Source organism: Crinia signifera, chromosome 8 (assembly GCF_055691185.1).
Source record: "Crinia signifera chromosome 8, ASM5569118v1, whole genome shotgun sequence".
Classification (NCBI taxonomy): Eukaryota; Metazoa; Chordata; class Amphibia; order Anura; family Myobatrachidae; genus Crinia; species Crinia signifera.
The window spans coordinates 114,305,809-114,323,095 of record NC_139224.1 but is presented as its reverse complement, the minus strand read 5'-3'; the positions used below and the strand labels follow the sequence as shown (position 1 = coordinate 114,323,095).

The window sequence follows — 17,287 nt, the reverse complement described above, 5'->3', positions numbered from 1 at the left end:
GCTGGGTAGCTGTACGGCGTAAGTAGCCAGGGCGTACATGGGTAACCGGAGTCACCCAGAACCCACGCATCACGGCCTTCCAGCTCTTGTAGTCTTTGCCATATCCCGGTTTGTCGGATGACATGAGAGTCATGGGCACTTCCGGGAAACTTCGAGTTGAAGGCGAGAATCTCCATGGATGGGCCACATACCACCATCACGTTCAGTGAGTGGAACAATTTGCGGTTCCTATATATCTTCTCACTTCGAGATGGAGGCACAAATGGTACATGGGTGCCATCCACAGCCCCTATCACATTAGGGAAGCCAGCAATTTGATGGAAGGCCTGCTGGCTTCTGCGCAGGGTCTTGGTGGCAAATGTCATGGCCATGAAGTGCCCCTTGCGCCTGAACATGGCCGACGTCACACGCCTCAGGATTCGGCAGAAGGCCGGCTGAGATATTCCAGCAAGTACTGCCACTACTTGTTGGAATGATCCTGAGGCGCAGAAATGCAACACCGCCAGCAGCTGTGTGTGAGGCGGAATTGCTGTCGTGATCCCGTGTAGAGGTTCCAGATCGCTCTGAATTAAGGTGAGCAGATCCAGAATTACATGTGGCGGTAACCGGTACCTAGTAAGTACCTCATCATCGGGCATAGCAAACAGAGTCACCCGTGTGCGATAGATTCTAGCACGTCCTGGCCTCCTTGGCCGACGAGTGGGGAGAGCCGCAAGTGCCCTTAGCCTCCTCTCCATGTAGCGCATAATAGCTTCAGCAACCTATAAAGAAATGAACATAAATACTGATGCACCTATGCACATAATGGGCATATCCCACTACAAATAGATTTGTAGCCTTCAATACGTACAATAGATGGCCGCCCCGTGAAATCCCGCAGATCCATTTGACTCTCTAATGATGACACAATAATATGAACTCAATACACACCGTCCAAAACACACAGATAAAGGTGTCAGCATTTTTTGCCGACATCATGTACTATGACACATTTCATCTATTGCTGGGACATGTTGTCCTGCAATAGATGAACCCACACAGGTTTAAGACCTGTGAGTGAAATAGTGAACATGTGACATGTTGCAATAATGATACACCCACTTTGCTGGCCCAACAATCTGTAGTCAGTGAGGCAATGGTGCATACATTCATACACTTACATTGTTAATGGATATCATATCTACAAGGAGCATGGAAGAGCTTACCTTAGACCCTGACAAGTCCAGATCTGGAGACAAATGATTCTAGCAGGAAGTCACTATTTATAGGGTTCTCACATGTGTGGTCTATAACAGTAGAGATGAGTATTGCATGACTTGTGGCCTGGATTCTCTAAGGGATTGGGCTACTTTTAGCTTGCACTAAAACGCCACAATACCACAGTAGTCATGAATCAAATGTCATGTCATGCTAGCAAATAGCATGTGTATTGTGCAATAGTCACAGGTGTATCAGAAGATTCTATGCAATGTTAGCATTGGTGACCAGTATTTCATGTCGAACTTTCGCCAGGTTTTACACAATGGAATTTCAGCCACCGTATGCGGCGCGAAAAAACAGCGACGTACGCACACGCACGGAACGCAGCTGCCGCTGATGTCCGCCAAACAGGATACACAAACAGTATATAAAGGTGTATTAGAAGGTGACAATGTTGTTGCTAACATGTCTGGATCACAACCAGAGGTGGACCCAGTGCTGCAGCAACTATTTGACCAGATGGACTCCAGCACCACCTATGTGCCACTGCACATGCGGCCAGTGGGTAATGAGGAGGCTGCTGGCCCTTCTACAGCAGGGGAACCTGCACCTGACCATTCTACAGCAGGGCAACCTACACCTGGCCCTTCTGCAGCAGGCCAACCTGCAGCTGGCTCATATGCACCATCAGCAGAATTGTTTGGAACCCAACCGGGGACTTCACAAGGTAGTACCATGGCCAGCACTTCAAGTGCAGCGACACGTGACAGGGGGCGTGGCCAAGGACGTGGCAAGGGGAGAGCCAGGGCAACAGAGGAACCAACTACAAGAAATAAGGCATATGAAGCACAGGAGCTTGCCATCCTGGTTCCCCGAGCACGTGATTGGATTGAGTGTCCATCGGAGAAGCTGACACACACACGCAGATGGAAGATTTGGGAACAGATAACGGCAGAGATTAATGAAGTAGCGCCACAAGTTCGTGAGACGGACCATGTGAAGAAGAGGCAAGTTGTTTTGTGATACATGTGGCCAGTAATAGCCAAGTAATGATTGAATTGATGCTTAGATGCATTTAGCAAATGGGCCGTGAGGTTGTTACGATACACATACATTATTGCCATGTTATTTCGTTGAGAGTTAGAGTAGGGTGATTGTGAATGTGTATTGTAACGGTTGATATCATAGTTGCATGTAATATTATATATGGGACATTAATCACATGTTGTAATATGTAGCACAGAGCAATGGCTGCAACAGCTAACATTGGGAGTGACATGTATTAATATGTCAACTTACATTGCAGGTGGCAGGACTTCAAAACCAACCTGAAGAGGAAGATGACCAAGCGGTGGGAACACAGCCAGACATCTGGGGCCGGGCCCATGCCATCAGGGCTAGAGCTCACCCCCCTGGAGGTGATGGCCGAGAGCTGTATATCAGTTGAGGAGATCAGGGGGGTGAGCACGATGGATAGCGAGGCCCCAGCTGAAGTGTTTGCGTCTTTTCTGGAAGGTAAATATTGGTCATGCCATAAACTTGTGCAAGTAATTATCGTAGAATGTCTCCTAATTGGGTTTATCTTTTCCCACAGACACCCCACCGCTTGGTGACGACTCTGCTCAGGAGGTGGAGGAGTCCGTGCCACCTGGCCCCAGAGGTAGGCCTGTGCAGCAGCAGGCATCGGCCCAAGCCGATTTGGCCGCCTTGGCCCAGGTGCTTGGGGACATCAACCAGCAGGGAGACTTGGCATCAGAACGGGTGCGTAGGACCGAGGAGATCCTGGCGAGCTTGGTCAGCACCCAGCAGTCCATGGCTGCGAGCATGCAGGCCATGGCTGAGTCACATCAGGCCATGGCTGCAAGTGCTCAGGTGCTGGCCGAGCAAGCCACCCGCCAAAATGATCTCCTCCTCCACCATAATGAGCTTATGGTGGAGCTGGTTACCAGCAACAGGGTCCTAATGTCATCCGTTTCTGGTGCATTACCACCGGCAACACTCCCTGCTGGCAGGAGGGGTAGACCAGCCAACCCCTCCACATCATCTGCTCCACCTGCCCCAGCATCTGGCCGTCCACGAAGAGCTGCTGCACAGGCCAAGGAGCCTACCAAGGCCAAACGTGGTCGGAAATGAACTTGTGGCTGCATTAATCTCCGCCGTTATGTGTTCCCAAATCTTCCATTGTGCTGTGTGTGTCAGCTTCTTGTGTCCAATCACGTGCTGAGGGTAACCAGATGAGCCCTTGCTTCATATGTCCTTTGTGGTTCCCCTGTTGCCCTCTTTTGCCTGCCATTAGTGTCAGCTGTACTTGAAGTGATGGCCATGGTACTATCTTGTGAAGTCCCCGGTTGTGTTCCAAATGATTCTGCTGATGGTGCATATGAGCCAGCTGCAGGTTGGCCTGCTGCAGAAGGGCCAGGTGTAGGGTGCCCTGCTGTTGAATGGTCAGGTGCAGCTTGCCCTGCTGTAGAAGGGCCAGCAGCCTCCTCATTTCCCACTGGCTGCATGTGCAGTGGCACATAGGAGGTGCTGGAGTCCATCTGTGTGCAATTATATTTGTTTTGTATTATTATTTATTTTGCTGCATTCCTGCCATGTTGTTTATTGTTTGTATGTATTATTTTATGGTCATTGCATCACACTGGCATTGACTGTGACATGAATATAAATAAATGTGTTTACTTTACCCAAAATGTGTGGTTTCATGAGTACATGTCAAATACACATGTGTATTGATAGTATTAATATTCTGTCATGTCCATTGTTAGCAGTTTGAAAGTGTCTGACAAGTACAGCATATGTGGGGGACTAGTAAGGTTTCCTTGAAGCAGCAATGGTTTCAATTAAAGCACTGACAAGCGGCCTATTAGTGAGTAATGAGTAAAGGAGTAGATTCTATTGGGTTCAGGTGTTAATGGTTGTAGTCATTAGGCGTACGTTCGCCTACCGCATGAACGAGTGGTGTCCGCAAAGCAATAGTACACTTGTGGACACCGCACATTTCGGCCCTTTTTGATCGCGTGCATTCGGAGTGGTTTCCGAATGTACGCCCCCCAACATAAGTGTACTCCCCCGTGTCCGCCCATGTTTCCGCCCCGTTTTGCCCACTTTGAAACTACGCCCATGTGTCATTCCGCATGACGCCCATAATACGCCCCTATTTCCCGAATGATAGCGGTGAACAGTTCTGGACGGGATTTGGCCGAACTGGTACCGAGTCAAGGCGTGGCACATGCGCGTTGCGTTCTCCACGCATGCGCAGACGCCGTAAAGACGCGATCCGAAAGTATGCGGTAAAGTCCGCGTCAATCAGAATAAGGGCCAATATGAGGATAGAAGGTGAAGGCAAGAAAGATAAAAATCAACCTAAGAGGGGAGGGGAGGGGGGGGGGGATAGAAATTAGTTATAAATATTATGATAAGATGTAATGCAGAAATGCCGGAATGCACACCCCAAATTATGGAACAATGTAAGGCTGATGGGAATGAGACAAGTAAAATTCCCTTATGGAAGGAGGGAAGCGGTATAAGTGTAAATTGAGGGGCGAATCCCACGGCTCCTTAAGAGGGGGGGAACGAAATAGAGGGAATAATGAAATTTAGAGAAATATACACCTGAAACTCACACATATTAGAAGAAGATAAAATTAAAAGGTAGAGCACACGGGGGGAATAAAATAGACACAATAGAGGGCACAATGAAACTCAAATGAAACTTAAAAGAAATAGGTGTTTAAACTTCACATGTACTGAACAAGGGGGGGGGAAATAAAAAATAAAAGTTGAAGCACATTGAAATTACCACAAAATAGAAGAAGTAAAGTTTAGGAAATTATATATAAGTGCAGTAGATGAAAGGTGGTGATAGAATATAGGTAAGGGGTAGGGGGATAAAAATTAAAACCTAAATGGTGATAGTAAGAGGTACCATCGGATGAATAAAACACTAATCACACAGAGTTATAGTAAAAGTCGATAAAAGTAAGGATCAAAGAATGCACTAAGAAATAATAAATAAAATTAAATAAATTATGTAGATATAGGAGAGGTGGAGTTCGCCCCCCGATACAAAGATCAAATGTAACACGGCAACATAAAATAGAATGGAGAATGGTAATTGGGGGAAACTGAAGGGAAGTGTATGTAAGGTATTTCTGATTTTTAAATGTATGTAACTTTTTATATGTGTTAAAAAAAAAAGAAAACGTAAATAAAGTTGAAATTTAAAAAAAAAAATGTTGACATTATGGTCCCAACCTTTTTTTTTTTTTTTTTTATAATACTATGTCAACACAAATGTCAGACTCTGCCCATCCACATACTATACATTATAATAAAAATAACTGGTTTACCTTAATTCTCTCAATTAACTTTCCATTTTCAGGAATCTTTGGGCTTATTGCAATAATAATGTCTTCATATCCATTATCTTTGATTTTCACCAATGAGTCTCTTGCAGAAAGTGTCACTTGTAGTATAGAAATGAGAATGAATACCCCAACAACCTTCATTTTCGTCTCTCCAGGATTACCAGCTTCTTCTTATATATAAGTTTCTGTGCAGGAAATCCCTAATAAGAGGTACATACAGTGTTATTATAACTTGTTATACTGTAATAGGTCAACAATTTCGCAACTGGTTTAGGTACAAATTTCTCAACATACTGTGTTATGTGTGTCTTTGCACAACCAGGCGGTAAATCCATTATTGTTTGCAATAATAAGGCTTATGTAAACTGATGCCTGATATTTAAAAGGAAAGAAATAAAGAAATCATATCAAGCAAGTATCAGACCCTAGCAACCATATTTATAGGTAATAGTATTGTATTGATTTATTGGTTAATTGTTCTGTTGGCATGAACAGATCAAATCATAAGAAGGCCAGTCAAACCGATCGATGGCAAGGCTATTGGTAATTAAAATGGTGTGACAGTTGGTGGTAATCACTGATGTATATGGTGATAAAAAGCTATATCCCTAGCAAAACACATTTCTGCCTGCAATAGGGATCTTCACTGATAAAACGACTGTTATACATATAGCAAGTCTTCTAACGCCGGCTAACAAGGTTATTAGCACAAGAATGTCCAGTTACCATAACAACGAGGACGCGTCCGGGACATGTCCATTTCCCTGAGACGTGAGCATACAGCCTGGAGATGTGATGACACGCTCCGAAGCCATGCCCGCATCACTCCACTATTGGTTAATATATCTCCAGCTGGGAGGGAACGTTGCCACAACAACGGGCAACGTGTCTTGTGCTTAGTCACATCCCAGACGCGATGACATCCCGGATACGTGATTAAACGCTCTGGAGGTGTGCCGCATACTCGGCGGCCATTGGCTGACGTACGTACACACAATTCAGACGCGCCAAAATGGTGAATGCAGTGATTGGACCATTTACATTAGAGTTAGGTATTTAAACCCTCACAGGACCCCAGGCAGGTTGGCCCTGAGGAAGCTTAACTGCGAAGCGCGTGCCGGCTAGCGGTGCGCAGGCAGTTCTGTTGCGGTTTTGTTATTTTTCTTATATTGCATTTTGATTTATATACCCGTAGTGTGGCTATTCAGCAGCCCTTATAAGGGCTTGAACCTGCATATGTGCCCGTAGTAAGGATGTCATATTGGGTTCCTCTTATACTTATATCTGCACAGTGGGGGTTTCTCTGAAGGTTTTCAGCGCCCCTGCTTCACATACAGGGTAGCGCTTCACCCCAGAGATACCACTGAGCAACCTTGCTTATTATTTACTGGCCATCCGGTGTCGAGGCCTCTCTGATATTTGTACAGAGTAGGCACCCCGAGATATCCAGATCTGATATATTCAGCCGGTGACTGTGATTAGCATAAACACAGCACCTCAAATTTAAGTGACAAGCATCCTTCGAGCACATCCTGATACTTTTGAAAGACGGAAGATTACTAACCCAGTCTTTTATGGCATCTATTAGGATCTGTTAGCAGAGAGAGATCGGCATTCACATAGATTGCGATCCACTGCACAGAATTGGATGGCCCCACACACTGTGCAATCACCACACGTGTAACGATAAAAATTTATTCAGCAACACCTGCCTGCCACCTTGTTTTAATGTGTGTAAACCCACCCTTGTATGTCATACGTTTTTAATATTTTCGCAGCCTTTTAGAAAAGGTTAATAAAGGTTACATTTTAAGTTCAAATTATTTTTTGAGGTGCACCCACCAAAGGACATCCTTTTCTTTTTCTCTATACGTCCCCAAACTATGTCCTGTGGTAGCACACCCCTGTCTATATAATCTAATAAATATATAAGGGTCCATCTTATACAAAGTTTTGTGCGATTGACCCAAACCCCCCCCTTATCTTCACTGATAAATAGACTAGTTCTGGACAGAGTCTTAAGGTGCCCACACACACACACTAGAACGATTTTTTGGCCGATTGTCCGGTTTTCGATAAATCGGCCGATATATCGTATGATATTTACCGAAAATCGTCCGATATCGGTCCGATGCGCGCTCCCGTGGATCTTTAGCTGAATCTTCTGATCTTACATGCTGCACAAAAGACCAGAAGATTTAACAAAAGATCCATAGGAACGCAAACGGGATCTTAAGAAAAATCTTTGGTAAAGATGTGCGCTTGCCTGAAATCTTTGGTCCAGGGCGGACCAAAGATTTGAAGGCTAATTTATGCGCAAATCTTAAGATCGCAGATCTTTCTAGTGTGTGGGCACCTTAATGTAAATCAATAATTAGTCTGTTTCTGAAAGGGTGATAACCCCTATTGTGGGGGAAACAAAGCACCAATTAGGCTTCTCCTGATACACACTGAACGATTACCAGCTTTAAGTAGTATTTGCTGCATTTATCCAACTAATGCCACGTATACACTGTGCGATGCGTACCGTGCGTTTTGAACTAGATTGCATCATATCTAGTCCAAAACGCATCCGATGTGCTACATTTTTGGACTTTACAATGTACAAGCGCATTGCGCGCATTGCTTCCTAAAGGCCCATACACACTGGGTGACTTTCAGCTCAAAGCCGTCCAGTGTGTATGGCCTGGCGATGAGCGGTGATGCGTGCTCCCGCATCATCACTGGGAAAGCCGTTCATCTGCTGGTATTACCAGCAGATGAGCGGCTTTGTATAGCGCTGCGTATGGACCTTCAGCCCGAAAAGCTCCTTGTATGGGCACCATAAAGCTTTTCTGTGGAAAGCTTATGTTATATAGAACACAATGGGCAGTATTCAATGATAAAGTTCTCCGTGCATGGAGAGCGTTTTATTTCGCTCTCCATGCACTCTCCGTGTTCCGGAGGGCTCTCTGCCACTCCTGCTCCCTCTATTCAATGTGGCTGATGCTCTCCGCCACTCGCGGAGAGTCTTAACCCCTGCAGGGAGCAGGGAGCTTTCAGGGAGCCGGAAGCAGCCAGAGAGATTAAAGTCTCCCTGGCTGCTCCAGAGGACTGTGGAGGGGAGGGGGGCTCTCCAGGACCCAGGCTGCACCCCCCTATAGCCAGCGGGGGACCCAGTATTCACTGCACTCGTTTGTGCATAGTTACGTCCGGGTGCAGTAAATATATGAATATCTAATGAGCGGCTCCGGCGCCCCCTGCTGGCTGCACTGTGTTAAAAAAAAAAAAATTTAAAAAAATATATTTTTTTAAATTAAATATATATATTCATGTGCTATAAGCACATGAATAAAAATAACATGCCCCTTCACAGAAAAAAAAAAAAAACTGATTTTTTGACACCAAAATTTAAGAAAAAAACCTTTTAGTTTAAAAGTTCACATTCCAGCTCTCCATCAAAAGATGGAGAATTGCTACACGGAGAGACACGGAGAACATCACTTAGAAAGACGGAGAGAATTTCACATTGAATAGGGTTGCTCGCTTTTGGAGAGCAAAATGCTCCGTCCAAGGCGAACAAAGCACAAGTTCTCCACAAAACACGGAGAACTTTTCTCATTGAATACTGCCCAATGAGTGAGAGCTGGGCTAGCAAACAGAAAAAAATTACTTTGTTTTAATGAGAAAAAAAAAAAAAGGATTATGAAAACGAAAGTAAAACAAGTCTGTGCATGTGTGACTTGCATACTATTCTGAAATGACTGGGAAACTCCAGAATTTATGGGAATTCTGAGATGACATCGTCCAGCATCCTGCCCACTGCTGAGCGAAAAAGTAGGTAACGGGCCTACATACGGGGAGATCTGCTAAGCGTTCTGAGCGATACTAGGTCATGCAATATGTCTGAAGGTTGATAACAGCTATTTTCTTGGCCAGATATCCTGACTGTACCTCACTCTAGTTAAATGTTTTACCTCCAGCTAATCATATAAATAAATAATGGCATCCGGTTTATAGGTGTGCAGTGTCTAGGCAGATACCAAAAGGTTGACATGCAAAAGGCTAAGCTCCCCTTTTGGAATTTTTCATAGTTTAGCATCCACATTGACTCTGATTGGGCAGTAAATGCGTACCATGTAGAGGGTATCCGCTACTCTAAATGGAGGTACATGTTGACAGCATACCACCCAACTGTCCCGCTAAACGCAGGAACGTCCCAGTTTTTGGGGACGTTCCCGTGTCCCTCCAGTGGCCGGCAGTGTCCCACTGCGCGCGGGGGGGGGGGGGCAGTTGGGAGTCCCGATATTGGACAGAAATCGCCGCATGTTGGGACGAGCCGCACGGCCGGGCTGCGGATGATTGACTGTTCAGCGGCGCTGCCCGAACCCGAGGAGACAGTGGTGTTTCTTTGTAGGGAGCGCTCCCCAGAAAAAAAACACGAATGAAGGGGTTAAGGCTGCTCACACACTAGAAAGATCTCCAATCTTAATATTTGCACATAAATTAGCCTTGAAATCTTTTGTCAGTCCTGGACAAAAGATTTCTGGCAAGCGCACAGCTTTACCAAAGATTTATCTTAAGATCCCATGTTCATTCCTATGGATCTTTTGGTAAATCTTTTAATCATTCATGCAGCAAGTAAGATAAGAAGATTTAGCAAAAGATCCGCGGGAGCGCGCATCCGACCAATATCGGCCGATTTATCGGAAGTCGTCATTCTGCAAAAAAATTGTTCTAGTGCGTAGCCATGACTCCTGAAAAGTACCCAGGCCTGGCCAGGCTCTCTGCTGCCCTGAGGACCATATCTAAATAATATCAAGTCAATAATTCAACAGTGAGACAGATTAATTTTAAATGTACTGAAAAACTGTCATATTGCAGACAGTTACCAGTCATCCCAGCAAACTCGGTCACATATAAGACTGTATTACGTAATCAGAGATATAGTGGGGGAAATTTACTAAGATGTATATTATACTTCACATGTTATGTTGCTATGGGCAACCAATCAGAATCTACTTATTTATTTAGCACCCTCTAGAACAGGCATGTCCAAACTGTTGCCCTCCACCTGTGGTGAAAATACACATCCCAGCATGCCTTGCCATAGATTTAGCATTCCCTAATGGCAGAACTGTGACAAGGCATGATGGGAATTGTAGTTTCTCAACAGCTGGATGGTTATAGTTTGGACATGCCTGCTCTAGAAGATAGTAGACAGGATCTGATTGGTTACCCATAGCAACATCACATGTGAAGTATACACATCTTAGATAATTTCCCCCAGTGTGTCTACGAAACACTGCCATCTGTTGGCAGCAAGTGAAATTACATCTTTCTCTCTCCCACACATGCACAAACAATCACAAGGAAGCAGACTAGCTTTCGAAGCACTGGCTTTGAGCGACTTAATATTAATTTGATATTAACTAAGTACCCCCAGAATGCATCACAGAGAGTGCAGTGATCCCATGCTGCGATCGCTCCTGCCCCAACAACAGCTGCATCCCCAATAGGTTGCGCTTGCCGGTATGGCATCGATGCAACTCTGCCCGATGTATCAATATCGAGCAGCGTCGAATCAGAGATGGCAGTAGCCCATGGGCTACTTACTGCACTGCTAATGGGGCACTGCGGTCAGTGCTAACTGTGCAGACCCCCCCCCCAGCACCCAGCGGAGCTGCCTTCGGAGCCCTGTTTTGGCATGTACATTCCAGCGATAGGATCACATATTACAATGCGATCCTTGCTGGTAAGATTCCACCCAGATCACATTGTATTGATTTAAATAAATAAAATACACTCATGGTCCAAGTTCTGTACATCATATGGATTACAAAGATTGCAATATCAGCCTCTCTACATGTACAAGGGGTCCAGCAATACAAATATTCTTATTACATACATTGTTCAGAAATCCAGCTGTAAAGCAGACAGAAATGTACTTATTTATATCCCCTAAGGGAGTATATTACTTACAATGCCTTAATGTCCTACATTTTTTAATTCCTTCTAAGTTTAAGGAGTTCCAGTTGTTTTCATATCAATAAAGTAAACACGGTTTATTAGTATAAAGAGCTGCACATTATGGTTATCTGATCACAATGAGTCCGTAAATAGTTTTAAAATGTTCAAGTTGCTAATAATAATAATAATAGTAATCGAAGACAAAACATTTTATTCTTTAATAATCTTACCTCAACAAGACTCCGTCCGAAGCTACAGAGCTGTGTGCAGAGTCAGACCAGTCCTCAGTCCTGAAGTGGTTTATATTCTGACTTGAAACAAGTTACAACCAGGCTGCATGCTTCCCTAGTACACGCCCCCTTCTGTATCTCCATCCTGCCGGAGGGGTGAGGGTGACTCCTCCGTAAAACTGAAAAACAGAAAGTCACAAAAAAAATAATCTCAAACCGAAGGTATTTATTATGGAGGAGTTTTCCCTGCAGTTACATCTGTCTTACTTTACAAGAGGGGAAAAATAAATAAACTCAGTATGTGTTAACTTATAAAATGTTATTAGTCAGGATACGTTCAGTACTGTAAGTTGCGCCATACTGCTCTGTTCCTGGACTTCCCTGGAAATGTATGATTGTCATCCCCTCTGGTGAGCTAGGAAATTGATAAGAAAGGTGTGTCACCACAGGTGATGGCAATCACACTTCAAGAGGGACGTGCAGGAGCAGTGCATTGTGTCCCTCCTGGAGAGGGTCATGTTAGGAGGTATGCGCCGGCTATTACTCATACCATTTAAGTATAGTAAAAATGACAAAAAAAATCTCTCTCCATTCACCTTTCTCAAAAAATGTTAGCATTTTGGGAATTGTTGGTGGCTGAAATAATGTGAGACAGACATACCCAACATCTTGCCGGGTTGGTGACGTATATTCGAGGTGCAGTGTGAAACACCACAGCTTATAACCCGGGTCAACCAACCCAACAATTCGACCCAGGTTATAAGAAGGGTTACACCCAGGTCATCCTCTGTATAAGGGACACCCTGGTTTAATGTGAAAGAGCCGGCTTTGTGATGTGAAAGGGATATAGGTGGGACAGGGTCAATATGTCGACATGGTTAAAAGTGCAACATGGTCAAAAGTTTGACATGGGAAAAGGTCGACATGGGAAAAGGTCGACATGCATTTGTTAACAAAATGTTGAGCTGACAGGCGGTATTTCATACCCTACCATCCACTACGGCATGGAGGGAGAATATAATAGTGTGCCGAGCGCAGCGAGGCACCGAGCCCGAAGCATGGCTAGTGTAGTGAGACATGCGAGGGGACGCAGTACACTTAGACAGTGTCCATGTCGACATTGTCAACATAGACACCCCAAAACATGGAAAACTCATGTCGAACTTTTGAATGTCGACCTTTTGATCATGTCTACCTTTTCACTGTCGACCTTTGGACCCTGTCTACCTTTTGACTTTTGACCATTAGTGGTCGACCATATGACTGTAGATCTAGGCATCGTAGATCTATTATACCATAACCGGATGGAGAAGGCTGAATCATAACAAAAAGGTACTCCCTGACCCCTGCAGTCCATCTCTACCTCACCCTTGCTGCTGCTGTCCCATTCAATGGCATATATTCAATGCCTTGGCAAGCGGTGGCTGCGAGCAGGACTTTTTGCTCGCAGTCACCGCTCACCCTGTCAGTATTCAACTGACCCCCCTCATTCGCAAATTCCCCCTCGCTCCGTTTTTTGAGCGAGGGGGAATTTGCGAATGTGCCTCCAAAAGCTGCGAGAGCCGAGGCTAATTACAGCGAGTTTGCTGCACTAGCCGCGGCTCTCGCAGTTTAGGGGAATCCTCGCAGTTCTGTGACTGCGAGGATTCCCCCGGAACGTTGCATAGTGCGAGCGGCCGGCGCGGGGGTTAAACTGCGAGGATAACTGGTTTTCTGTGATCCTCGCAGTTTAACCCCCTCGCCGGCCGCTCGCACCGGCATTGAATACTGCACAATATCTCCCCTGCATTCTCTCTCACTCTTTCCCTCCCCCTGCTGCCTCTCACTATCTCCCCTGCTGTCTCTCTCACTCTCTCAATCTACCCTGCTGTCTCTCTCACTCTCTCCATCTACCCCTCTGTCTCTCTCTCCATCTACCCTGCTTTCTCTCACACTCTCTCCATCTACCCTGCTGTTTCTTTCACTAACTCCCCTGCTGTCTCTCACACTCTCTCCCTCTCCACTGCTGTCTCTTTAACTATATACCCTGTGGTGTCTCTCCCTCTCCCCTGATGTCTCTTTAACTATCTCCCCTGCTGTCTCTCTCACTATCTCCCCTACGGCCTCTCTCCCTCCCCTGCATTCACTATACCTCTCCCTGAGAACGCAGAACATTTACAAAGCTGATGGTGAAGTCATTCGTATTTGGCTGCTGAGTTTGCCAGCAGCCAAATATGAATGACCCTTAAGCAGTGGTTCCCAAACTGTGCGCCGTGGCTCCCTGGGGTGCCTCGGGACACATGCAGGTGTGCCCTGGGTTGGTAGTCCAGGACCAACTAAAATTATTAATGGTTAATTATTTATAAGCAAAACCAGTGCTGGTGGCTGCCAATCATAAAATGTGTACAAAATGGCCTAGGGGTGCCGCGAAAAAAATTCTTATACTCTAGGGTGCCGTGATTAAAAAAAGATTGGGAACCCCTGCCCTAAAGCATTGCATGGATCAGTCAGATCCGAGCAATGCTTCTCTGAGTAAAAAATAAGAAAAATTAAATAGAATAAATATTTCACAAAACTGAGGTCATGGGTTCCATTCCAAACATGGCCCTGTCTTTGAGGCGTATGTATGCTTTCCCCGTGTTTGCATGAGTGAACCAATTAGCCTACCAGTGTATTTTTGGATTGTGGGAGGAAACCGGAGCACCCAGAGTAAACCCACGCAAGTACAGGGAGAATATACAAACTCCGCACAGTTAGGGCCATGGTGGGAATTGAACCCATAAAGAAGGGGTCATATAGATTCTATATGCAATGAAATTAAATTCCTGAGGGTAATGGACGGTTGCGCTACCAAGACACAGTCGGGCATGCATATAGATTCGCATGCCCGGCTGTGTCTCGGTAGCGTCACGTGACCGTCCATTACCCTCAGGAATTTAATTTTTACCCCATTTGGGGTAATTTACCCCTGTTCCCTGACCACTGACGTAGAGGAATGAAAAATTAGCTTTTGTTTATCACATTAAAATAGGTTAAAATCGGCAGAGTATTGACAGAGAAAAAAAGTGGGAAAGCTGTGAAGAAAGAATAAAGTGGACAGCATACGCCAGACCTAATTTACTGTAATGTGTCTCTAACAATATAAATAGCCAAAAATGGATGGTTATTAAATCAATATCACAGTGAGGAGTCTATATCCATATCCATGTAGAGTTATAGAAATATCTGTTGGGATTGAAATGACTCAATGGATGTGTCCAAATAAATCTCAGTCCATAAAAATGATTCCCCTTAAAGTATCATAGGAATAACAGCAGCTGGTGATTTTCCCTGTATATCAAGAGGATGAGTATGGATAAGTGTAAAACTACATACCTCCCAACTGTCACGCTTTCCGCGGGAACGTCCCGATATTCGGGGACGTTCCCGCGTCCCGCCCGGGGCCGCCATTGTCCCGCGGTGGGGGGGACAGTTGGGAGCCCCCCCAGCTTGCCGAGAATAGACGCTGTGCGCATGCGCACAGCGTCTATTCAGCGCCGACGAGCGGCGAAAACGGGGGCGTGGCCGGAGTTCACGTCACCCCGTGAGGCCACGCCTCCTTTTCTCGAGGCCGCGCCCCCTTTCGGGAGCGCGCGCGGCTTCGCCGCGCGAACGTCCCTACCTCCCAACTTAAAAAGTTGGGAGGTATGAAACTACACAAATATCAGGGAGCACAACGGCCCTTATTCGAGTTGGTTTGCTCCCCCGTGAGTTCCCAGGTGGGACAGATGTTTGGTGTCTGCGCATGTGGAGACGCAGGGTGCGAGCAGGCATGGCGAACTAAATGTTTGCTGTCTCGCTCGTACCTATCAGTGTGACCGGAGGGCGTGGGGTGGCAGCATGGGATTGCCCAGCATTTGATGCTTCCCACACAGAACGCTCAGAGATCAGAGACACCATAGAGGTGTCTCTGATCTGCGAGCGCTGGAAAAATCATTCGATGGTCGCATTCAATTGAATGATTTCTCCCCGGCTGCGAATGAATGATTATGCAAATCATTAATTCGCAGCCGTGCGAGGGATCGCAGCGTGTGAGGTACCCCACCTCACGGAGGCACTGCGGGTGGCGGGCGGCATCTGGTGGACTCGCAAAGCTGCAAAATTTGCAGCCTCGCGAGTCAACCAGAATAAGGTCCAATATCCAGAAAGTTTAAATTGTCCCACTGGATATGCGTAAAGCTGGCCATACACTTATCCAATTTCTCCAGAATCGATTGAAAAGTGGCCAAATTACAGGTGTTTTACATCCTATCCAATGTGAGTTCCCATGCACATAGCAACGTATCCGGAGATTAAATCTGCTGCTTACAAGATAAATATGAATCGCAGGCATCTGTGCACAATGCGGCTGCTGTTTAGCACGAGATATATTACATCTGATTTCCATTGAACTCCCCCCGGTAGCTCCCCGGGAGTCCTTCCATGTTATTTTTACATGTGATAAATCGCATGTAAAAAGGGCACATCAAATGCCAAATCAGATGGAAGAGCAGTCGGAAGCTGCCGGGGAGTTCAAGGAAAGTCGGATGCCACTTGTGCCTCAGATGAGACGCATTAATGTATGGGGGCATTTAGTGGATGTAAATACATAAAAATAATTCCTCTTTGAGTCACAGCAGCTGATAGTTTTCCCTACAGTATGTCTCACAACCTAGTATTTGGCAACAGTAACTCAGTGTCAATATTCAATAAATGTATCACAGTTCTGGGAGCAGAGGTCTGTTAACGTGTATTTCACTGTTGTATCTTGACATACCTTTGTTTATTTCAATTAATCTTGCAATGTGAAGATTAGATATTTTATTTATAAGTGATACTTGCATCCCCACATGCTTGCTCTCCTTCTCCTCTATACTACATTCACCTACACCAATCAGGCTGAGATATGCTGTGAGCTATTGTGAAGTGTCACTTTATACACTAGTCCGACTGGACTCGCCCTTGAGAGCCCCCCGGCAGCTCCCCGGGAGGCTAGCTTATGATTTGGCACTTGATGTGCCAAATTTACATGCAATAAATTGCATGCGATTCATTGCATGTATATGGCCGGGGTGCTGGCAGCGGTGGGGGCGCGGGCAGGGGGTCCGTGTGGTACAGGGCGGGCAAGGGGGGTTTGTGTGGTGCGGGGCAGCCAGTGGAGTTCCTGCGGTGCTGGGCAGTCAGTCAGCAGGGTCCGTGCAGTGGCTGGGAGCTAAATAGTGCTATTTGCCGGGGGACGGGGCGGAAAGAGGCTGCTGAATGTGAAAACATATTTTGAAAAGACTGGCGGGCCATTTGTTGGTTGAGAGAATTCTTTCAGCCAATCAGCGTCCAGACAGTCTTTTTAAAATATGTTTTCATATTCAGCAGCCGCTTCCCGCCCACCGCCTGGCAAATAGCGCTACTTAATTCCCAGTAGGGATGTCCATCGGTGCAGTCGCCATCAATGGTTGCCATCGATGGTGATTCTGCAACCAGCCATCGATAGTCTTAAACTATCTGATAGTTAACCATCAATAGTTTTAGCTATTGTTAGCTATT

The 17,287-nt window shown here is 45.7% G+C and overlaps 1 protein-coding gene across 1 annotated transcript in view; it reads right to left on the bottom strand.

Annotated features, from left to right (window-relative positions):
• LOC146026400 (calcium-activated chloride channel regulator 1-like) overlaps positions 1-11,829 on the bottom strand; it is a 74,776-nt gene extending 62,947 nt beyond the window's left edge. The window contains exons 1-2 of the mRNA XM_083157044.1: positions 11,750-11,829; positions 5,553-5,770 (exon numbers count right to left, since the gene is read on the bottom strand). Coding sequence (XP_083013170.1) covers positions 5,553-5,711 — 159 coding nt within the window. The 5' untranslated portion in view covers positions 5,712-5,770; positions 11,750-11,829. The remainder of the gene's footprint in view (positions 1-5,552; positions 5,771-11,749) is intronic.
• Between the last annotated feature and the right edge of the window lie 5,458 nt (positions 11,830-17,287).